The following is a 23,733-nucleotide window of genomic DNA, read 5'->3' as shown; positions in this document are numbered from 1 at the left end:
CAGCGTGGGTTAAGCCCCTCTGCCGGCGTCAAGGCCAATCTAGAGGGGTCCCTACGCTAACCCACTTGCCTGTAATATGTGTCACCAATTATGTTGTTTATTTGGGGATGTTGTGTTTTGCTCGGTGTATCTGCCCAGCCTAGTGAGCTCCTCATATGATTTATCTGGTTATCAGACTGATTGAGCGATGCGAGGGTATTGTCTGTGGCGTCAGAGTGCAACGGTTTCAGTATGAAAAGACCCTTAAAGGACAACTGAAGTGAGAGGGAATGGAGGCTGCCATATTCATTCCTTTTAAAGGGGAACTGAAGAGAGAGGTATACGGAGGCTGCCATATTTATTTCCTTTTATTCAATACCAGTTGCCTGGCAGCCCTGCTGGTCTATTTCTCTGCAGTAGTATCTGAATAACACCAGAAACAAGCATGCAGCTAGTCTTGTCAGATCTGACTTTAAAGTCTGAAACACCTGATCTTCTGCATGCTTGTTCAGGGGCTATGGCTAATAGTATTAGAGGCAGAGGATCAGCAGGGCTGCCAGGCAACTGGTATTGCTTAACAGGAAATAAACATGGCAGCCTCCATATACCTCTCTCTTTAGTTCCGCTTTAAGCAATCCCAGTTGCCTGGCTGTCATGCAGATCGGGTGTTTCTGACATTATTGTATTGTCATCTGAGATTGTTATCTAAGATTAGCTGCATCCTTGTTTCTGGTGTGATTCAGACACTACTGCAGCCAAATAGACCAACAGGGCTGCCAGGCAACTGGTATTGTTTAAGAGGAAATAAATATGGAAGCCTCCATATTCCTCTCTGTTCAGTTGTCTCCTAATGATCAGAGCCCAATTTAAATTTGTTTAAACACATAAGTATACATACAATTACACATGAAGCATCTGGTTACAAATGCTGCAGTCCCAGGCAGGTTCACTTTGGCTGTTTTCTGGTTCACAACAAATATATGTCAGACCCGGAAGTGACGTTCACAGCTATGCTGGAAACCCCACAAACAATGGCTACTTGGCTGTCATTGGAGATTTCTGCATTGTGATTGGCTAATGGCAACATGTGAGACACAAACAGATTGGCCGCTGTGCACATCCTCCAGAGGGACCCCGGATAATGGATTACCATGTAATTACAGGACTGGCACTACAGAGTGGGGAGCGTCTGGCGTTACTTGGCTCTCATTCACAGTTCAGTCAGGTCGTCGTTGAAGTATAAGTGGATGCTGGCTGTATACAGGTCAGAATCCATCTTCAGCTCATCAAACTCGCCATCTTCATCCTGCACCCCGTTCTCCTCCAGCGTCATGTCCATGTTCAGCGGGACCCCGCAGTACTTCCATGTGTAGCTGGCGGCATGGGCGTTGTACGGCAGATACCGCTGCAGGATCTCCCATATGGTCTCTTCTGAGCAAACCTACAACAGACACAGCCATGTAATACCTATAGATGGGAGGAACAGATCAATAGAAAACTTCTGTACTGTCTGTGTCACCCTGCAGGAGGAGGGGCAGACTCACAGCTCCCCTTCTGTCTGTGTCACCCTGCAGGAGGAGGGGCAGACTCACAGCTCCCTTCTGTCTGTGTCACCCTGCAGGAGGAGGGGCAGACTCACTGCTCCCTTCTGTCTGTGTCACCCTGCAGGAGGAGCGGCAGACTCACAGCTCCCTTCTGTCTGTGTCACCCTGCAGGAGGAGGGGCAGACTCGCAGCTCCCTTCTGTCTGTCACCCTGCAGGAGGAGGGACAGGCTCACAGCTCCCTTCTGTCTGTGTCACCCGGCAGGAGGAGGGGCAGACTCACAGCTCCTGCAGGGTGACACAGACAGAAGCGAGCTGTGAGTCTGCCCCTCCTCCTGCAGGGTGACACAGACAGAAGGGAGCTGTGAGTCTGTCCCTCCTCCTGCAGGGTGACACAGACAGAAGGGAGCTGTGAGTTAGCCCCTCCTCCTGCAGGGCGACAGACAGAAGGGAACTGTGAGTCTGTCCCTCCTCCTGCAGGGTGACACAGACAGAAGCGAGCTGTGAGTCTGCCCCTCCTCCTGCAGGGTGACACAGACAGAAGGGAGCTGTGAGTCTGTCCCTCCTCCTGCAGGGTGACACAGACAGGAGGGAGGAGGGACAGACTCACAGTTCCCTTCTGTCTGTGTCACCCTGCAGGAGGAGGGGCAGACTCACAGTTCCCTTCTGTCTGTGTCACCCTGCAGGAGGAGGGGCAGACTCACAGCTCCCTTCTGTCTGTCACCCTGCAGGAGGAGGGGCAGACTCACAGCTCCCTTCTGTCTGTCACCCTGCAGGAGGAGGGGCAAACTCACAGCTCCCTTGTGTCACCCTGCAGAAGGAGGGGCAGACTCACAGCTCCCTTCTGTCTGTGTCACCCTGCAGGAGGAGGTCTGTGTATCGAACTGTCACATGATGTCCTGGTACCTCCAGCGTGTGCTCTTGGGATGTCAGCGTGTTAATGATACGAATGGTTCGGGTTTTAGAAGACAAGATGCCAATCTCATATGATGAATCCTTCCACCATGGCCGTCCAAAATCTGTGTCCCAGTCTGAGCAAGGATAGGAAGGGGACACGTGGAGAAAGCGACCCTGAGGGGTGTAGTACCGCAAGCAGCCAGTCTGCGGATCAATGAACGTCTTGATCTGTGAACAAAAAACTTCACATGAGAAGGAACCAATGGAAACTGCTAAAATGGCAGGAGAGGCGCACCAGTCTGATATTTTATATACACATCACATCTATCTATATACTGTGCATATACAGTACATATTTGTGAAAAACCAAAGCTATCCACATATTCAATGGTGCAGGAGGAAACATTTCAATATACTGAAACAGACGTCCAGTTCACATTATAAGACCACTTGTCTCAATATTGGTTTCATTTAGCAGGCACTCAGCACACGCCGCCTGCATACCAACGCGTGCACTGCCCGCCACCCCCCCCCCCCTGGCCCCGTCCTCCTCCTGTCCCAACTCCTAATGGGGACAGGAGGATGACGCAGGGACAGGAGGATGACGCAGGGACAGGACGATGACGCAGGGACAGGACGATGACGCAGGGACAGGACGATGACGCAGGGACAGGAGGATGACGCAGGGACAGGAGGATGACGCAGGGACAGGAGGATGACGCAGGGACAGGAGGATGACGCAGGGACAGAGGGGTTTTATTACTGTATATAGGATATTTTTTTACATGTGCACTTGTATTGGCACTGTAAGCTTTTGCAGTTTGGTATATTGTTGCCCTTTCACTTTATTTCTGGGTTCTACAATTCAGTGTCTGCTTCACTATTATGCAACCCAGGTGGTGACACTAATTGTATTTTTTTTTTTTTTTTGCTTCTCTCTCTCATAGATTATTGCAAAATCTTGCTTGCTTGCCATTCTGTCTACATACATATTTTTTACCTGCAATTTGGATCTTACAGATCCATAGCCTGATAATATTTGCTCTGTACACCCCACTTATCACATGTAGCCCCTATCTCCTCCCCTTTTTAGTCTGGCCATCTCCTAGTTCCCTTGTTATGTGTTTGTTTTTAATTCACTCAAGTGATTAATAACGTTTTTTTGTACAGATTTCTACTTACTGGTACGTTTATTGGCTCTTTTTACTTTGACAAATTAGAAGACCACTTGTCACACCTCTGAGACCTGTTACCTGTTCTAATGAAGAAAAGGAGAGGATACTTGTTGATGGAGAGGAGCTAGGGTGAATTTTTTAATATGTAAATTTTTGCTCATCTAGGAAATGGAAGTACTGTAGAGCTGACAAATGAAAACGGCCAGTTACCATTAGATAGGTGGCAGTTTATAAACACAAGAGACAGCTGATTGGACAGTAGCTTCCATTTACTCGCACAGCTTCCTTCCATCCCTGAGGTCAGTGAAGGTATTTTCACAATAAATGAACGGTTAAAATGAACCGAGCATGATTTTTAGCACCAGGGCATCTCAACAGCACATTAAAAATGTGGCTCATTATTAAAAAAAACTTCAATTTTTTTAACCTCTTCTTTTTGCATTTAAAAGTTTAGCAGATTTTTTTTTACCCTACTTCCGAGGCCTGTCTGACCTTCTGACCGTCTGAAGTTTCAGGCAGATAAGGACTAATGTAATTATTTTATTGCACACATTATCAAGAGAGAAAACTGAACCTTTTATCAGCAGGCGGGTTGGGAACATAGGACATTATGATTATATGACTTAGAGAAGTCACAGATGCTATCTTCACACCTTTCTCTGAAGAAATAATGAGCAGCTAGAAGAGGAGGTGAGAACCTGGTAGCTCCTATAGCTATTAGTAACCAGGAGAAAAAAAGTGGCACTTGGTTCCCTTTAGGCAAGTAGGGGGCGGCCTGTATTTGGTTCTATCCTAGATTTAATGTTTTGATTGACTTTGATGTCTAATAAATATAAATGCTTGGTAGGCCTGTATAGATGAAGACATAATGAATAAACATACGTCTTTTGTCTTGGGGTTGAACCAGTGGCTGATGTCCTTCCCAGCGGCTTCGATGATTGGCTTCAATAAAATATCCCCTAGCAGGAAACACAGAGACAGAAGTGTAAACAGGCAAAGTACTACGTCCAATCCCTTTCAATCTATCTATTCATTATCTCACAGATGGAATACAGAGTAATGCTGCCATCTTTGTAGATCATACAAACTTATGCAGGATTACAAACACTAAGCAGGATAGTGACATTTTACTGAAGCATTAAAAAGAAAAAAATGACTCCCCACCCGGTTATTGACTGTATTACAGTACCATAGATCACTTTATGCGCTTAAAGGGTCACTGTCTTAAGTCACCAAAAAAATGAGTTTTACTCACCTGGGGCTTCCCTCAGCCCCCAGCAGCTGTCCGGTGCCCTCGCAGCAAGGAAGGCCGAAATAGCAGTATAGAGGGTGCTATTGTGGCCAGGAACACGAAGAATCACTCGCGTTCCCAGCCTGTCACCGAAACCGGAAGTAGCCGCCAGCGGGAACAGGAGGATCGGAGCGAGGCTGTGAGGGCACCAGACAGCTGCAGGGGGCCGAGGGAAGCCCCAGATGAGTAAAACTCATTTTTTTTTTTTGGAGACTTAAGTGTCCCTTTAAGTATGACAATTTCCAATATAGTAAACTACTTAGCCCGACTCTTGGAGTTTACTATAAAGGGTTTCTACTGTAATACGAGTGTAAGTGGTGGGGCGTGTTGAAAGATATTGCGGCCCACTATATTTTGCAACTATGTGCATGCATGGCGCCTCTCAGGAATGTAATTTGCAACCGCCAGTGTTCCAAAAGCATTGTACGTTTAAACGGTTATTTTTCTCACGGGGAAGGGGGGGGGAGGGGGTTATATTAGTTACCACCGTGTGTGTATGTGTGGGGGTGTTATTAGTTCCCTCCAGGGGGGGAGATATTAGTTGCCCATCAAATGGGGTTTACTAGTTCCCTCCAGGGCGGGATTGATAGTTGCCACCACGGGGTGGGTTATTGTTTGCCAGCACAAGGGAGGAGGGGGGGTATTAGTTGCCCTTTGATGGGCAACTAAAAACCCGCCTGGAGGGAACTAATACCACCCCCCTACTGGTGGTGGCAACTAATAACCCCCCTCTCCTCCCTTGTGCTGGCAAACAATAACCCACCCCCTGGTGGCAACTATCAATCCCGCCCTGCAGGGACAGATCTAGGGGGGGGGGGGCAAGCAGGTATCTTGGCCCAGGCGCAGTTTGTTGAATTCTTAAAAAGGCGGCAAAATGAATGGCAGTTTAGGCGCCAAAACCTGAGCTTTAGGTGCCAAAACCTGACCTTGCCCCAGGCGCAACTTGGTCTTGATCCATCCCTGCCGCCCTGGAGGGAACTAGTAAACCTAGTTGCCCATTAATTGGGGGGGGGGGGGAGTATTCTTTGCCACCAAGGTGTGGGGGATTATTAGTTAGTTCCCTCTAGGGCATACATGTCAAACTCCGGCCCGTGGGCCAAATTTGGCCCTCAGAGCCATTACATTTGACCCTCAATTGGTTTCTCCACTTTGCATTATGTTTGGCCCACCAGGGAAGCAATATTGGAGGTAAACTCCGAAAACACCAGGGAAGCCATATGGGGAGGTAGGGGGAAAGCCATAAACACTAGGAAACTGTAAAGGGGAGGGTGGGGGTCTCTAGACACCTGGGAACTGTATAGGGGAGTTGGGGTCATTAGACACCAGGGACCTGTATAGGGGAGGGAGGACCACTAGACACCAGAGAACTTTATAAGGGAGGAAGGTGGCCAGTAGACATTGAGGTTGGCCCCCGACCAGGCACCAGTGTACAATTGTAGCCCGCAACTAGGTCCCAGTGTACAATTTCGGCCCACTTTGTATTTGAGTTTGACACCCCTGCTGATCTAGGGGGAGTTATTAGTTGCCCAGGCAGAGGAGGGTTCTCTGTGATAATAGGGTTAGGTTGGATTTTCTGATAATACCTTTAAGCTAATGCTTAAATTGCACTTTCTGATATTGATACCTATCAGTTATTAAAACCGGTGCTAACTGGGGTTGAAAAGGTTAATGCTGCTGATGGGTATTATGGGGTTAATGTATGCCCTGCATGACTTAGCACATGCTCAGTAGCATTTGTATGCTATTCTGTCGGGTATGCTAAAATGTTGGAACACCTGTTGCAGACGCTTATGAAGTTGCAAAAACTTTCACCAATCACCACGGGGTTCCTGTGCGGCACAGACAGGGGAGTGATTGATGCTGTATGGCTGGCTGGAGGCGGTGTAGTGAAAATTTTTGCTACCTATCATATTTTGCAACTTGCCATAGAGGACAGTGTATGACTGTGTAGGCGTGGCTCCTCTCTGTTAACACGCCTGTAATTTTTTGCAACCACAGATCCCATTGAGCTAGAAGGGGGATTGTTCCCTCCAGGGGGGGTTATTAGTTGAGCAAGAGGGGGGATTGTTTCCTCGGGGGGTGGGGGGTTATTAGTTGAGGAAGAGGGGGGATTGTTCCCTCCAGGGGGGGTTATTAGTTGAGCAACAGGGGGGATTGTTCCCTCCAGGGGGGGTTATTAGTTGAGCAAGAGGGGGGATTGATCCCTGGGGGGGGGGGTTATTAGTTGAGCAAGAGGGGGGATTGTTCCCTCCAGGGGGGGTTATTAGTTGAGCAAGAGGGGAGGGTTCTGTGTGAGAATAGGGTTTGGTTGGGTTGCATTTTCTGATACAGATAGGTTAAAGTCAATGGCTAGGTTGCACTTTCTGATAGCTATACGTATAAATAAGTGCAACCGGTTGCAAAATCTGATAAAGTTGCAAAAAATTTCACCACAGCGGCTCACCTCGGTGCTGGGCAGCCAGCGGGCTCAGGTCGTACACCCGGCCCAGGAAGGACAACCACAGGTCCCTGGCGGTGCTGTGCCGGGACACCTCCCGCGGCGTGTAGTACGGAGCCCTGGCCGGAGACATGTCCGCTTCCCTCGGTTACCCTAGCAACGCGACGCGCTGAGCCACACTTCCGCCTCCTGCGCCATTTCCGGCATCGTTCTCGCTTAACTCTGCGCTCCACCGAGCACTTCCATGTTTCACCGGATCTATTCTACGTCACATCCGGTGAGCCCTGTGCAGGTGGTGCTTCATTGGCTCGCTGGGTCAGTGTGGGCGTGTCGTGAGCGGTGGCTGCTGGGAGCTGTAGTCCTGGTGCGGTGCGGGGAGAGGCGACATGGCTGAGCTGGAGGAGAATGGCTGCAGCCCCCCACCTGGGGTGAGTACGGCTGAGCGGTGTGTGCGGAGGAGGGGCTTATACACAAGTACTGGCAACAGTCATCCTGTCACCTGCTGTGCCCCAGATCTGCCTATCATTGACCCTCACACTGAAGCCTGCTACACACATCCAACTGTTATTGCCCAGTTTTCCCACCTCCATGTAGTATGAGGGCCAACAGACTTTGAATAAAGTGAGCAGATTGGGTAGGTAAACCCTCATACTACATGAAGGTGGGGAATTGGCCAATCAAAATTGGATGTCTGTACCAGGCTTGAAGAGAACCCGAGGTGCGTTTCTGCCACCAATATTAGGTCACAGAGGCACGTTCTGTATACAATGCCCAGCCTCTGCGGAGCAGTGCTTTTCAGCGCTGCTAGATTTGGGCGCAGCCGGCGCCTCCATAGACTTCAATGAGAATCATTCCTATTGAAGCGCTCAGTGAGTAACGTCGGCTCCGTCAGAAGACGGAGCCGAAGTTGCTTAAAAACATAATAATTCGGCCTCCAGCAATCGCTGGAAGCCGAATTATGTCATTCCCCCACTATCCATGGCGGCCTGGAGGGGGAATAGTAATTAAATCGGCCCGGACTTGTGCAGAAGCAGGAACAGCTGTATCCTGCGCCCAAGTCTACCGGCGCCGATTTCAAATGTACTCGGCCTCTGTGTCCTTACAGCGTGTCTCCAGTTTCCACCCTCGCTCTGCTGTCCCCCAATATAAAAGCCGCCAGGCTAGCGACGCGCAGATTGTCGCTAGCTGGCTGTTTACCTTTAGGCTAGGTGGCTGGATAGTGTGGTTAAAGAGAACTAAAAACATCCCCTGGATGGTACTCACTTCGGGTGGGGGAAGCCTCCGGATCCTATTGAGCCTTCCCCTGTCCTCCTGTGTCCCATGGCGGCGGAGAAAATCCTCCCAGAACGGAGTGGATGTAAATATGTACCTCCCAGGCTCCAGCACAGGTGCAGTACCGTTTCTCTGCATGGAGATATGCGAAAATAGCCGATCTCTGTTGGGCCGCTCTACTGCGCAGGCGCAAGTCGCCTGCGCAGTAGAGCGGACCCGACGGAGATCGGCTATTTCCACCTATCTACGTCACAAGAGCCGCAACAGCGCCCCTGCTGGAGCCAGAAAAGGTAAATATTGCACAGCATGACAAATTGTCGCCTGTGCGTTCCGTGGGCTGCAGCGAGACCACCGTGGGACACAGGAGGACGGTGAAAGCCTCATTAGGACCCGGAGGCTTCCCCCTCCCGAGGTGAGTACCCCCCAGGGGATGTTTTTTTTTTGTTACAGAGTCTCAGCCTCTGACACAGGAGACCTGGGTTCGAATCTCAGCTCTGCCTGTTCAGTAAGCCAGCACCTATTCAGTAGGAGACCTTGGGCAAGTCTCCCTAACACTGCTTCTGCCCATAGAGCGCATTTCTGGTGGCTGCAGCTCTGGTGCTTTGAGTGCGCTAGGAGAAAAAAATGCCATTCAGCGCCGCTCCCCCGCCTCCTTTACAGCGCGGCCCCCCGCCTTTATCCCTTTCCTTCCCGCCTCCGTAAGCTTCCTACAATCGGCTTACAGAGGCAGGGAGGGAAGGGACACGGGCTAGGAGCGTTATAATACAGGAGGTGGGGAGGAGGCGCTGAATGGCAGCCTAAAGGTAAACAGCAAACAAGCGACAATCTGCGCGTCGCTAGCCTGGCGGTTTTTATATTGGGGGACAGCAGAGAGGGGGACAGGGGGCACACTATAAGGACACAGAGGCTGGGCATTGTATGCAGAATGTGCCTCTGTGTCCTAATATTGATGGCAGAAACCCGACTCGGGTTCTCTTTAATACCTCTACCACCCCCTCTTGTCACACTATCAATCCTAGACAGGTCATCTTGGGGTGCGCTCACTGCCAGGGCTGTGTTCAAAAATCAGCTTATGAAATCTCAGACTTCAGGTACCCAAAAATTGCTCCAAATCTGACTCCACAGCGCTGTTCACTGCCTCTTATCGCCTGACCTGGGCGCCCTTTAGGCCTGGATTTACATCATAGGAGCCTATGGGCACAGATGTTCTGGCACCCTAGACTCCCCCCCCCTCCATGAACCTACAAACCCCCTCCAAACTGCACCGCATATGTGCTGACTGTCCCAGCTGTCACTTCTCACTTCCCTTGCCCGTCATAAGTAGCTACAGATGCCCCTTAGCGTCAGGTAGCCAGAGGTACCCTCAGTATTACGTAGCTAGTGATGTTACCAATTGGAGGGAGAGCTCATCAGTGGAATGCAGATAGCTGGGTTAGTAACCTCACATGTATGCTGTGCTCCAGCCTGCATAGGGAAGGAGGGAAATAATCACTGGGGAGGGGAGTGAGCCCCCTTTCCATCATCAGACGCCTGTAGGCACGTGCCTACAGTGCCTTATGGTAAAACTGTCCCTGGCTCCCCTATCCACCTATTATTATTATGGCTATAGTGGTGCAGTGGGGTTTTCAATGTAATTAGAGTATAGCAAATAGCAACACCCCAAATGACATGTCCCTCTCAGTTACTACGACTCGGGGGAAGGGGGAATAGTATGTAATGCCATGCATAATTTTAGTGGCAGCAGGGTGAGCCATCATTCCGCTAGTCCTGCGCCCAACACTCCGGGCCACAATCTAATATGTACACCCACCACCCCATCTCCTCTCACTGTCCTTCCCACTGTCCCTTCACCTTCCTCATAACAATGTCTAATGTTATCATCTTCTATGTCTAATCTTATGGGCAGTATGGTAGCGTAGTGGTTAGCGCTCTCACATTGCAGGTCCCTGAATACCAGCCAGGGCAAGATCTGCAAGGAGTTTGTATGTTCTCCCTGTGTCTGTGTGGGTTTCCTCCGGCTCTCTGGTTTCCTCCCACATCCCAAAAACATACAGATTAGTTCATTGGCTTCCCCCTAAATTGGCCCTAGACTACAATGGAAATATGAATATGGTAGGGATTAGAATGTGAGCTCCTCTGAGGACAGTCAGTGTCAAGACTATATATACACTCAGTGCTATATAAACACATAATAATAATATGGTAGGACATTAGACTATGACTATGGTGGGATTAGATTGTGAGCTCCTCTGAGGACAGTCAGTGTCAAGACTATATATACACTCAGTGCTATATAAACACATAATAATAATAATAATATGGTAGGACATTAGACTATGACTATGGTGGGATTAGATTGTGAGCTCCTCTGAGGACAGTCAGTGACAGGACTATGTACTCTGTAAAGTGCTGCAGAAGATGTCAGTGCTATATAAATACATAATACTAATAATATGGTAGGACATTAGGCTATGGCAGGATTAGATTGTGAGCTCCTCTGAGGACAGTCAGTGACATGACTATGTACTCTGTAATGTGCTGCAGAAGATGTCAGTTCTATAAAAATACATAATAATACAATAGGACATTAGGCTATGGCAGGATTAGATTGTGAGCTCCTCTGAGGACAGTCAGTGACATGACTATGTACTCTGTAATGTGCTGCAGAAGATGTCAGTTCTATAAAAATACATAATAATAATATGGTAGCACATTACATTACACTATGACTATGGTAGGATTAGAGTGTGAGCTCCTCTGAGGACAGTCAGTGACATGACTTTTTACTCTGTAAAGTGCTGCAGAAGATGTCAGTTCTATAAAAATACATAATAATAATATGGTAAGACATTACACTATGACTATGGAAGGATTAGATTGTGAGCGCCTCTGAGGACAGTCAGTGACATGACTATGTACTCTGTAATGTGCTGCAGAAGATGTCAGTGCTATATAAATACAAAATAATAAATCATTTATGCATGCTATGCAGTTGTATAAATGCATACATTTTATGATGATAATTTTAAAATGACATCATTTCTGGCATGTTCCTACCTAATGTCTATTTGGCTAACTTTAATCTGTCACCACAGTACATTAGCCACACCTTAGTAGCACTATAATTAGTACTATTATAGTGGCGATCTCACCAGGCTGAGGAGTCGGAAGCGGAACAATTTCGGGTACCTGGAGTCGGTGGTTTCATAAATGAGCCGGGTGATTTTTGTACCGACTCCACAGCCCTGTATATCACCAATGTTTGTGTTTATTATTCCTTCCATGAAATGCTGCCAATGATTACCTGCATGAACAGCCTCCGTTCCCCTATACTCCTATAGGAAGCATTTCACTAGTGCTTTTCTGGCTGTTTAAAATGAACCTAAGAGGAGAGTCACATGGAGACTGCCATATTTATTTACCTTTAAATAATACCATTTGCCTGGCTATCCTACTGATCTATTTGGCTGCAGTAGTGTCTGAATAACACCAGAAACAAACATGCAGCTAATCTTGTCAGATCTGACAATAATATCAAACACCTGATCTGCTGCATGGGTGTTCAGGGTCTATGGCTAATAGTATTAGAGGCAGAGGATCAGCAGGATAGCCAGGCAACTGGTATTGCTTAAATTGACGACCAGCTAATGCCGATTGGCGTAAACTGGTCGTCTGCGGGTTACCATGGAATTGGCCGCTCGATCGAGCGGCCTTTCCATGTCAGTTCACGGAGGGTTTCTCCGTGAACATCCGGAGAGCCGCCGATGGCGGCTCGCCGGCAAATGTAAACAGGCGGGGAAGAAATCCCCGCTGTTTACATCATACGGAGCTGCTGCGCAGCAGCGCCGTAAGGCAGATCGGCGATCCCCGGCCTCTGATTGGCCGGGGATCGCCGGCATATGATAGGCTGAAGCCTATCCTTCAATGCGCAGGACGGAAATCCGTCCTGCGCAGCACACAGGGGAAGGGAGAGGGAGGGAGCTGGCGAGAGGGCGGAAAGCGCTGCGGAGGGAGGCTTTGAAGAGCCCCCCCCCCGCTAAGCAACTGCAGCCGGCGGCGATCAGACCCCCCCAGCAGGACATCCCCCTAGTGGGGAAAAAAGGGGGGTAGTCTGATCGCCCTGCTGCACTCCTGATCGGTGCTGCGGGCTGTAGAGCCCACGCAGCACCGATCAGTGTAAAATCCCCTGGTCGGCAAGTGGTTAAAAGGAAATGAATATGGCACCCTCCATATCACTTTCACCTCAGGTTCACTTTAAGCAAGCCAGCAAGATGACTGCTGTGAGGAAAACTGGCTGACTGTGGCTACTCACTTAGCATCACATGATCTCGGCAGCATCCAAAGGAGAAGGGGCGGGACATAAAAGCTCTTCATTGGCTGCTAATATTGTCATAAAAAAAAAAAAGTAGGAATGTGTAATATGTTTAGATCCGCCCTCTTTTTACTTTGGAGGAGACCTCGTCAGGGTTACTGCGACTGATGATGATGGTTTTGGTCACTGGTTGCAGCGGAGTGCCCCCTTGCCTGTACCTGGTGAGCATTGTCATTTTGTGTATCAGCAGGACTCAGATGCAGAGGCCGGGGATGGCGCCCGCCACAAGCTGGAGTCTCTCCTGAACAGAAACATGAGGATCGAGATGACGGACGGACGCTCCCTGATTGGCTGTTTCCTCTGTACGGACCGGGACTGTAACGTCATCCTGGGATCAGCGCAGGAGTTCCTTCGTCCATCAGGTAGATATTCCTGTCCCCATGCTGCAGTCCACTGGCGTCCCCACTTAGGGCCTGATTCACTAGGCTATGCTGCTAAAGCAGCGCAAGGTAAAATCCTCAACGCACGCTACAGGCTGTGTAACGTGAGCGTCTAACTTACGCACACTCCCTTGTACTTAGTGGCCGCTCCTTTACTCCCGCCCTGAGCCCTACTGCGTCCTGTAGCTGTTTAGGATGTGATCCCCGCACTTCGATTGGCCCAATAGGCTGCCTGTCAAGTGACTGCTCAGGCTCAGGGCGGGAGTAAATGAGCGGCCAGTAAATACAAGGGAGCGGGCGGAAGTTAGAAGCGCACACTACACAGCCTGTATCGTGCGCTGAGGATTTTAAGTTGCGCTGTTCAAACTAAGCTGCATGCTTGAGCAGCGCAGCTCAAAGCGGACCGGAACTCAGAATGTCCTCTCTGCTCTAAAAGATACGCAACAGCATAATAGCCTTTAAACAAAAAACATTTTGTTACAGCTGATTTAAATCTGCACCATTTCTACTTCTTGATTCATGGAAGCAGAAATACTGTTAACAGCCTGTAATTTCAAATGAGCCTGTCTGCTGTGGCAGTCATGTGACACTGGGGAAGATCAAATGACAACTTGTGATTAGACACAAATGAAGGGGAATTAAACAGGCTAAACATTCTAGATACATACAGGGTGCATTTCTCTCTGTTTTCCTTCTGTCCTGTGCAAGAGTTCAGGTCCACTTTAACCACTTCCCGACCACCGCATGTACAAATGGCGGCCGGGAAGTGGATCCCGCAAGGACCGCGGCATGTACAATTGGCGGCGGTCCTTGTACGGGCATGGTCGGAGCGATCGTGTCATTCGTGACGCGATCCTCCGCCGGGGACTGGCTCCGCCCCCCTCGCGCTGTAACCCGCCGGCCGTTCGGAAGTGCCGGCGGGTTACTAGCACCCGGATCGCCGCATACAAAGTGTATAATACACTTTGTAATGTATACAAAGTGTATTATACAGGCTGCCTCCTGCCCTGGTGGTCCCAGTGTCCGAGGGACCACTAGGGCAGGCTGCAGCCACCCTAGTCTGCACCCAAGCACACTGATTTCCCCCCCCCTGCCCCCTGATCGCCCACAGCACCCCTCAAATCCCCGCCCACCCCCCAGACCCCTGTTTGCACCCAATCACCCCCCTAATCACCCATCAATCACTCCCTGTCACGATCTGTCAACGCTATTTTTTTTTATGCCCTGAACTGCCCCCTGCTCCCTCCTGATCACCCCCCCACCCCTCAGATTCTCCCCAGACCCCCCCCCCCCCCCGTGTACTGTATGCATCTATCCCCCCTGATCACCTGTTAATCACCCATCAATCACCCCCTGTCACTGTCACCCATCAATCAGCCCCTAACCTGCCCCTTGCGGGCAATCTGATCACTCACCCACACCAATAGATCGCCCGCAGATCCGACGTCAGATCACCTCCCAAGTGCAGTGTTTACATCTGTTCTCTACCCTAAACACCCACTAATTACCCATCAATCACCCCCTATTACCACCTGTCACTGTTACCCATCAGATCAGACCCTAATCTGCCCCTTGCGGGCACCCAATCACCCGCCTACACGCTCAGATTGCCCTCAGACCCCCCCTTATCAATTTGCCAGTGCATTGTTTACATCTGTTCATCCCTGTAATAACCCACTGATCACCTGTCAATCACCCATCAATCACCCCCTGTCACTGCCACCCATCAATCAGCCCCTAACCTGCCCCTTGCGGGCAATCTGATCACCCACCCACACCAATAGATCGCCCGCAGATCCGACGTCAGATCACCACCCAAGCGCAGTGTTTACATCTGTTCTCTACCCTAAACACCCACTAATTACCCATCAATCACCCCCTGTCACTGCTACCCATCAGATTAGACCCCTATCTGCCCCTAGGGCACTCAATCACCCGCGCACACCCTCAGAACGCCCTCAGACCCCAGCCCTGATCACCTCGCCAGTGCATTGCTTGCATCTATTCCCCCCTCTAATCACACCTTGAGACACCCATCAATCACCTCCTGTCACCCCCTAGCACACCTACCCATCAGATCAGGCCCTAATTTGCCCCGTGTGGGCTCCTGATTACTCGGCCAAACCCTCAGATCCCCCTCAGACCCCCTTCCGATCACCTCCCCAGTGCATTGATTGCATCTATTTTCCCCTCTAACCACCCCCTGAGACACTTATCAATCACCTCCTGTCACCCCCCCTAGCACTCCTATCCATCAGATCAGGCCCAATACAACCTGTCATCTAAAAGGCCACCCTGCTTATGACCGGTTCCACAAAATTCGCCCCCTCATAGACCACCTGTCATCAAAATTTGCAGATGCTTATACCCCTGAACAGTCATTTTGAGACATTTGGTTTCCAGACTACTCACGGTTTTGGGCCCGTAAAATGCCAGGGCGGTATAGGAACCCCACAAGTGACCCCATTTTAGAAAAAATCTGTAAAGGACAAGGGGGGAAAAGGAGGGGGAGAGCGCACTCAATAGACAATTTGAGAAAACTGGTTAGCCAACCGTGGAATAATCTCACCTGAGATTCTTGCCGATTAGCCCATATGGGTTGGTCGGCTGAAGAGCTTTTGTCCCACTCAGAACCGGGGACCAGGTCTTTCCAGCGATCTTCCTCCACAAGATGTACTGGCACATATGCTTCTCCGTCCACTGAACTTCAGTCCTGGATCAGATGCATTTCCACTCCTCGCAGATGCTACCTACCGCTATAGGCGGCCGCATTTACGCATAGGAGTGTCTGCACAGAGGTGTCTTGGATGTGCAGGAGGGATCAGGTTTGTGCCTATAATACTCCACGCAGCTCTGTATGCTTTACACTTGTAAGCCACAGGCTGCAGGAGCTCTTAGAGCCAGGACCTGCCTGTTTGTGTGAGGAGTAATGGCTGAGAGAAACTCCACTCTGCTTGTCTTGCACAAGCAAGCAGCAGGCACCTGGAGGTAAGTTTGTGAGCTGACAGGCAAGTGCGTAGTAGAAAGGATAAAAGGCGGCTGCCGTGTAGTGTAGTTAAAAGTATTTATTCTAATAAACAGCAACGCGTTTCCGAGAGCTCAACTCTCTTTCATCAGGCTAAAATCTAGGTGCCTGCTGCTTGCTTGTGCAAGACAAGCAGAGTGGAGTTTCTCTCAGCCATTACTCCTCACACAAACAGGCAGGTCCTGGCTCTAAGAGCTCCTGCAGCCTGTGGCTTACAAGTGTAAAGCATACAGAGCTGCGTGGAGTATTATAGGCACAAACCTGATCCCTCCTGCACATCCAAGACACCTCTGTGTGTGCAGACACTCCTATGCATAAAAGCGGCCGCCTATAGCGGTAGGTAGCATCTGCGAGGAGTGGAAATGCATCTGATCCAGGACTGAAGTTCAGTGGACGGAGAAGCATATGTACCAGTACATCTTGTGGAGGAAGATCGCTGGAAAGACCTGGTCCCCGGTTCTGAGTGGGACAAAAGCTCTTCAGCCGACCAACCCATATGGGCTAATCGGCAAGAATCTCAGGTGAGATTATTCCAGGGTTGGCTAACCAGTTTTCTCAAATTGTCTATTGAGTGCGCTCTCCCCCTCCTTTTCCCCCCTTGTCCTTTACAGATATCTTCACCACCCAGAGTGGCTTTTAAAGGAGCAGCACCAACTAACTAACATACTTTGTCTAAACTTTACATCGGCATTGCCAAGATCGCTCCCTCTGTCGAGTACAGAGGTCAAACAACCCTTTCTTCCCCAATTTTAGAAAAAAAGACACCCCAAGGTATTCTGTTAGGTGTATGACGAGTTCATAGAAGATTTTATTATTTGTCAAAAGTTAGCGGAAATTGATTTTTATTGTTTTTTTTTTCACAAAGTGTAATTTTTCACTAACTTGTGACAGAAAATAAAATCTTCTATGAACTCGCCATACACCTAAGGCCCCGTTCACACTTGCAGTTTTTTAAAAACCGGAACGGATGTCCGGACTGCACCGGATCCGGACCGGACCTGATCTGTACGGTTCCTATCCGGATCCGTTCCGAATCCGTTCCGTTTGCATCCGTTTTCCGTGCGGTATGAACACGGTTGCGGTCCGGATCCGTTTGAGATAACAAGCTGTATAATAATACCTGGGGTCTGGGAGGTCGGCAGAAGCTCTGGGGTCGTTGTAGGTCCTCACCTCCTCGTTATCAGACGTGTCGGACATGTTGCTGCCGGGAAGCTCCAGCGTGAGGTCGCTGCTGCTCCACTCTGTGGGCGCTGGGCCCATGTGTCTCCGTCCAGGATGGCCGCTGTAGCATGGAGGAAGCATGGGAGGTGGGGTGGAGCGTCCGTTTTTTACGGCCAGTGTGTTGTGCGCTCTCCGGTTCTCATTGCTTTGTATTGGCCGGATGCAACAGTCCGGCTCCGCTCCGGATATGTCTGCCGGAGGAGCCGGACCAAAAAATAGCGCATGTTGGATCTTACGCCGGAGTCCGGATCCGGTCCGGCTCTGGTCCGGACGGAACGGACGCATGTGAACGGACGCATAGACTTTCATTGCTGTGCCGTGCGTCCGTTCCGTCCGTTCCGCATGCGGTCCGGCACGGCGATTCCGGACGGCGACCGCCAATGTGAACCGGGCCTAACGGAATACCTTGGGGTGTCTTCTTTCTAAACTGGGGTCACTTGTGGGGTTCCTATACTGCCCTGGCATTTTGGTCTGAATGGAAAAAAAGGGTCTGGTCCTTAAGGGGGTAAAGCCCACGGTCCTCAAGTGGTTAAACAAAACCTGTAACGAAAAAACCTCCCCTGGGGGGTACTCACCTGGAGTGGGGGAAGCCTCTGGATCCTACTGAGGCTTCTCCCGTCCACCTCTGTCCCACGGCGGCGGCGATAAAGCTCCCCAAACAGCGGGGATGACAATATTTACCTCCCTGGGTCCAGCGCAGGCGCAGTCTCGGCTCTCCACACAGAGATAGGCGAAAATAGCCGATCTCCGTCGGGCCGCTCTATTGCGTAGGTGCAAGTCGCTTGCGCGGAAGAGTGGACCTAATGGAGATTGGCTATTTTCGCCTATCTCCATGCAGAGAGCGGCAACAGCGCCCCCGCTGGAGCCGGGGAAGGTAGGTAAATAGATCAGAACTTTGTCAGGCTTGTCGAGGGAGGATTCCGGGACACTTCGGGGAAGCCAGCGCTGGACTGCCTGCAGCTACAGTGGAGAGGGAAGCCTCATTGGGACACTGAGGCTTCCCCCTCCCGAGGTGAGTACCCCCCAGGGGAACTTTTTTATTGCAGGTTCTCTTTAATGAATCAAGCCCATAGTGTGTAGATCTGTGGATGTGTTACCTCCAGTCACAGAAAGGGGGCAGCATCGCATTCCCTGTGCTCAGGTGCAAATCCAGTACATTATCATTATGAACAACAGCAGCTGCTTTCAATATATCCCAATATTTTTATTTTTTAACTAGCTAAAGACCCAGGTATTGCCTGGTTATGTATTTGGTGGTTGTTGGGTCCGGCCACTTTTTCTAACCTTGATGCTCAATCACTCAATGACCAAGTGTGGGGGCTTTGGGGTCTCTGGTATCAATAATGTGAGAATGGAAGCAGTTTATCAGACAAAACAATCTGATTGACTGTTAGTGGCTCCGCCCCTTTTTGATTTTGATTTACACACACACACACACACACACACACACACACACACACACACACACACACACACACACACACACACACACACACACACACACACAGTAACACACACACACACACACACACACACACACACACACACACACACACACACACAGTAACACACACACACACACACACACAGTAACACACACACACACACACACAGTAACACACACAGTAACACACACACACACACACACACACACACACACACATACACACACATACACACACACAGTAACACACACACACACACACACACACACAGTAACACACACACACACACACACACACACACACACACACACACACACACATACACACACAGTACACACACACACAGTAACACACACACAGTAACACACACACACACATACACACACACACACATACACACACACACACAGTACACACATACACACACACACACACAGTACACACACACACACAGTACACACACACACACACACAGTACACACACACAGTACACACACACACACACAGTACACACACACACACACACACAGTAACACACACACACACACACACAGTAACACACACACACACACACTCTCTCTCTCTGTCATAAAAGATTGCAATGTGTTTCCTGGGATGTAAACCACTTCTTCAGGGACATAGGAGTCAAAGCTTGTAAGAGCAAAGGCACAACCCTGCGCCTCGGTCGCATTGGGGTTTCAGGTTTTTTGGGACGCCACAAGCCTTTAAGTGGTGATTGGAGGAAATAAGTCCATTACCACCTCTTTTTAAAAGATCGCAATGCGTTTCTCAGGATGTAAGCCGCTTCTTCAGGGACATTAGTCAAACCTTGTATGAGCTAAGGCACAACCCCTGCACCCCAGTCAGTTTGGGGTACATTTGTTTGATTTTTTTATTTATTTATTTATTTTTTTACACCACAAACCTTCAAGTGGTCATTGGCAGAGATCCACCATTACCTCCTGTTTTTGAAACCATTTTTATTTATTTTGTATAATTTTGGCACCTCTGGACAACCTATATTTTAGTGTCTATCACCCTGAGTGGAGGGTGCTTCCCAGTCATCCATTTGTTCTCCCCGGCTGCCTACTGTGTAGTCACTTCTGTGAGCCTCTTTCATGAGCACCGTATACACTGAGTTGCCAAAAAATGAGACACACCCCTTATTTGAAAGTAAACCAGTCCAACAATGACATAGAGTGACGCAACAACGCAGAGTTGCTTAAAGTGAACCTTAAGCCTGTGAAAAAAAATGAGATTAACTCACCTGGGGCTTCCCTCAGCCCCCTGCAGCCGATCGGTGCCCTCGCAGCTCCGGTCCGATGCCCCTGGACCCGCCGGCGAACACTTCCGGTTTGGCCGTCACCGGCCAACAGGCATGGGAACGCGAGTGATTGTTCGCGTTCCCAGCCTGTATATCGCCCCCGGTCGCAATAGCAGCATAGGGGGCGATATACAGGCTGGGAACGCGAACAAACCGGAAGTCGTCGCCGGCGAGTCCAGAGGCATCGGACCGGAGCTGCGAGGGCACCGATCGGCTGCAGTGGGCTGAGGAAAGCCCCAGGTGAGTTAATCTCATTTTTTTCGCTGACTTAAGGTTCACTTTAACCACTTCACATTCCGAGGTTTATCCTCTTTAACCTCTTGACGACCAGCTAACACCGATTGGCGTAAACTGGTCGTCTGCCGGTTACCATGGAAACGGCCGCTCGATCGAGCGGCCTTTCCATGTCAGTTCACGGAGGGTGTCTCGGTGAACTGCCTGCGAGCCTCCGATCGCGGCTCGCCGGCAAAATGTAAACAGGCGGGGAAGAAATCCCCGCTGTTTACATCATACGGCGCTGCTGCCCACGCAGCACCAATCACTGAAAAATCCCCTGGTCGGCAAGAGGTTAAAGGACAACTGAAGTGAGAAGAATATGGAGGCTGCCATATTTATTTCCTTTTAATCAATACCAGTCGCCGGGCAGCCCTGCTGATCTATTTGGCTGCAGTAGTGACTGAATCACGCCAGAAACAAGCATGCAGCTAATCTTGTCAGATCTGACAATAATGTCAGAAGCACCTGATTTGCTGCATGCGTGTTCAGGGGCTATGGCTAAAAGTATTAGAGGCAGAGGATCAGCAGGGCTGCCAGGCAACTGGTATTGCTTAAGGGCCCGTTTCCACTATTGCGGTGCGGAATCGCCGGTAATTCACGTGGACAAAATAGAATGCGGGTGCGATTCCGCATGCGTATTTTGCCGCAATTTTGCATGCGATTTCACATAGGTTAGAGTGCATGCGATTTTAACCATGTCACTGCCTGTGTGAATTTACATTAGTTTATATGCGAAATCACACGCAAAATCGCGGGAAAATACGCATGCCAAATACGCATGCGCTTTCCCTATTAAATACATTGCGTGCGATTCGCATGCATTCCACACGCAAGCGAATTCTGCGGGCTCTGCCGTGCAGAAAAATCCTGCACAGAAACACGCTCAGGAAAACTGACAAGTGGAAACAGTCCCATTCACTTTTATTGGCTGTGCCAGTGATCTGCAAAATTGGCTCTCCAGCTGTTAAGAAACTACAAGTCCCACAATACATTTGCCTTTATGAATCATGACTGTGGCTGTCAGACTCCTGCAATGCATTGTGGCACTTGTAGTTCCTTAACAGCTGGAGAGCCAAGTTTGCAGATCACTGGGCTATGCGAATCCGCATGCAGACAACGCATGCGGATTCGCAATAGTGGAAACGGGCCCTAAAAGGAAATAAATATGGCAGCCTCCATACACCTCTCATTTTAGTTGTCCATTAAGATTCCTGACAATTTTGTCATTTCAGCTGTCACTATTGATACACTATTGATACAGCTATAATTTTTTTATTACTTACACCATCAAAATGATACAGGTATTTATTGTTTTAGGACAATCTAGGCTTTCTTTGATTAATATTTGTTTTCAAGAATTATTTGATTTTATAGGGGAAAAAATAGGCGCAAGTGCAGAAAATACATTTTTTTTTTCATATTTCACCTTTCACAAATTTCACATAAGTGCCACAGTTTATACTCAAGTATAAGCCTAATTTTTGAGACCCCCAAAAAAGTGGCCCAAAAGTGGGGGTCTCTGCTTCTACCCGAGTCACTACTCTTTGAGTAACCCCCACTATATGCACAGTGGTGCATCTGAGGGGACCACATACTCGAAATTTCCATGGGAGGTCCCAGCTAGAAGCTGGAAGGAAGAAGTGCGCGGTAGTGAGTCTTGTAACGTGTCCAATAAGACGTGTGCAAGCTATTTGGAGCGCACAATATACGACAGACTTATGGGTAACCTCTTGTTTCCCTGCGGCACAGCTGCAGCAATTATGCCTCATTTAAATCATGTATTCGAGTGCTTAGCCACTCGTGAGTACCCGTGAGCCCATGCCTGGCTGTAAGTGGTGTTGTGGATGTGGCTTTTGCCATTCCCGGCTTATACTCGGGAAAGTTGGGGGTGGCTTATACTCGGGCCAAACATTTTTCCAGTTGTTTTTTTTTGTGTTGTTGTTTTTTTTTTAGGTAAAAGTTGGGGGTGGCTTATACTCGGGTCGGCTTATACTCGAGTATATATCGTATAAAACATCTCAAAATAGGTTACTTGTCTTTTCCCGGTTAAATTGATACCCTACATGCCATATTTCATTACTAGTTGGGAATGTGGCGTACCAATATCATCAGCTTGTGCGTCTGTAGCAATTGGATCCGATCGCTATGGCGCAGTTTTGGGACCCCTGTGCTGTACAGATACATTGCTAGGCAACAGCACAGCGATGCATATGTACAGTGTGGGGTCCCGGAGTGGTCGTGCTGTATCATACGTTTTTTTTCACTTCAGGTTTGCTTAAACTGTCAGATTTTGAGCTATGTGTCTGCAGTAGCTTTGCTGTATGTTGGGCTGGTTTCTATCTTTGCATTAACCCTGTCTCTGCCTCTGCAGACACCTTCCCGGTGCGAGAGCCTCGAGTGCTGGGCCTGGCCATGGTGCCCGGGCATCACATCGTGTCCATTCAGGTGGAGCTGGAGAGCGTCACCTCCCCGCAGTACTTGTGACCGCCAGAGGGGGCGTCTTGTGCTGGGCCTAGCCATGGTGCCTGGGCATCCCATCGTGTCCTATCTGGGTGGAGCTAGAGAGTGTCACTTCCCCGCAGTACCTGTGACCACCAGAGGGGGGCTCCTCATGTGCTGGGCCTAGCCATGGTGCCTGGGCATCCCATCGTGTCCTATCCTGGTGGAGCCAGTGTCACCTTCCTGCACTACCTGTGACCACCAGAGGGGGGCACTGTGTCATTCTGTTCCTGGAGATATAGACCATCTACTGTGTCTGTGTGTGATGCCGTGTACATTTTCTATCCTGCCAAATAAATTATTTTTACTGTCTCCTCTCCTCCAAATACTCTTTATTGTCCCAGGAGGCAGCCTCATCGCTAGGCTCATTTATGTCGAAGTCATCACAAATAAAAGTAAACCTGTGATTAAAAAACAAAGAAGCAGCACAGAGTCGCTGGGGCTGGTGGAAGAAGTCCAATCGCTCTGTTCTACTGAGTAGGTATAAAGTACTCTGCACAATGTGGCCACGCTCGTTCACGGATGGTAGTGCGCTGGCTCCTCATCCACTCTCGCTCCCCTCTCAGTTGGCGTTCCCTAAGGCTCCGTCCTGGGACCT

General features: G+C 49.5%; 2 protein-coding genes across 3 annotated transcripts; one reads left to right on the top strand and one right to left on the bottom strand.

The window, feature by feature from the left end:
* Positions 1–1,023: 1,023 nt before the first annotated feature.
* Positions 1,024–7,564, bottom strand: CYB5D1 (cytochrome b5 domain containing 1). Its single transcript, XM_068273988.1, has 4 exons — positions 7,328–7,564; positions 4,476–4,552; positions 2,428–2,646; positions 1,024–1,420 (listed from the first exon to the last, which is right to left on the bottom strand). Exons 1-4 carry the CDS (start codon positions 7,452–7,454, stop codon positions 1,190–1,192), a joined length of 654 nt encoding a protein of 217 aa, XP_068130089.1. The 5' UTR covers positions 7,455–7,564; the 3' UTR covers positions 1,024–1,189.
* Positions 7,565–7,596: 32 nt separating this feature from the next.
* NAA38 (N-alpha-acetyltransferase 38, NatC auxiliary subunit) lies at positions 7,597–23,447 on the top strand. Of its 2 annotated transcripts, none has more exons than XM_068273989.1 (3): positions 7,597–7,749; positions 13,153–13,327; positions 23,008–23,447. In XM_068273989.1, exons 1-3 carry the CDS (start codon positions 7,708–7,710, stop codon positions 23,118–23,120), a joined length of 330 nt encoding a protein of 109 aa, XP_068130090.1. In that variant the 5' UTR covers positions 7,597–7,707; the 3' UTR covers positions 23,121–23,447. The 2 variants fall into 2 exon arrangements, with proteins under 2 accessions (XP_068130090.1, XP_068130091.1); XM_068273990.1 differs by having other exon boundaries at positions 7,613–7,749; positions 13,156–13,327.
* The last annotated feature ends 286 nt before the right edge of the window (positions 23,448–23,733 follow it).

Source organism: Hyperolius riggenbachi, chromosome 3 (assembly GCF_040937935.1).
Source record: "Hyperolius riggenbachi isolate aHypRig1 chromosome 3, aHypRig1.pri, whole genome shotgun sequence".
NCBI lineage: Eukaryota > Metazoa > Chordata > Amphibia > Anura > Hyperoliidae > Hyperolius > Hyperolius riggenbachi.
Note: the sequence above shows the minus strand (reverse complement) of the source record. Positions and strands in the feature narration are given on the sequence as shown.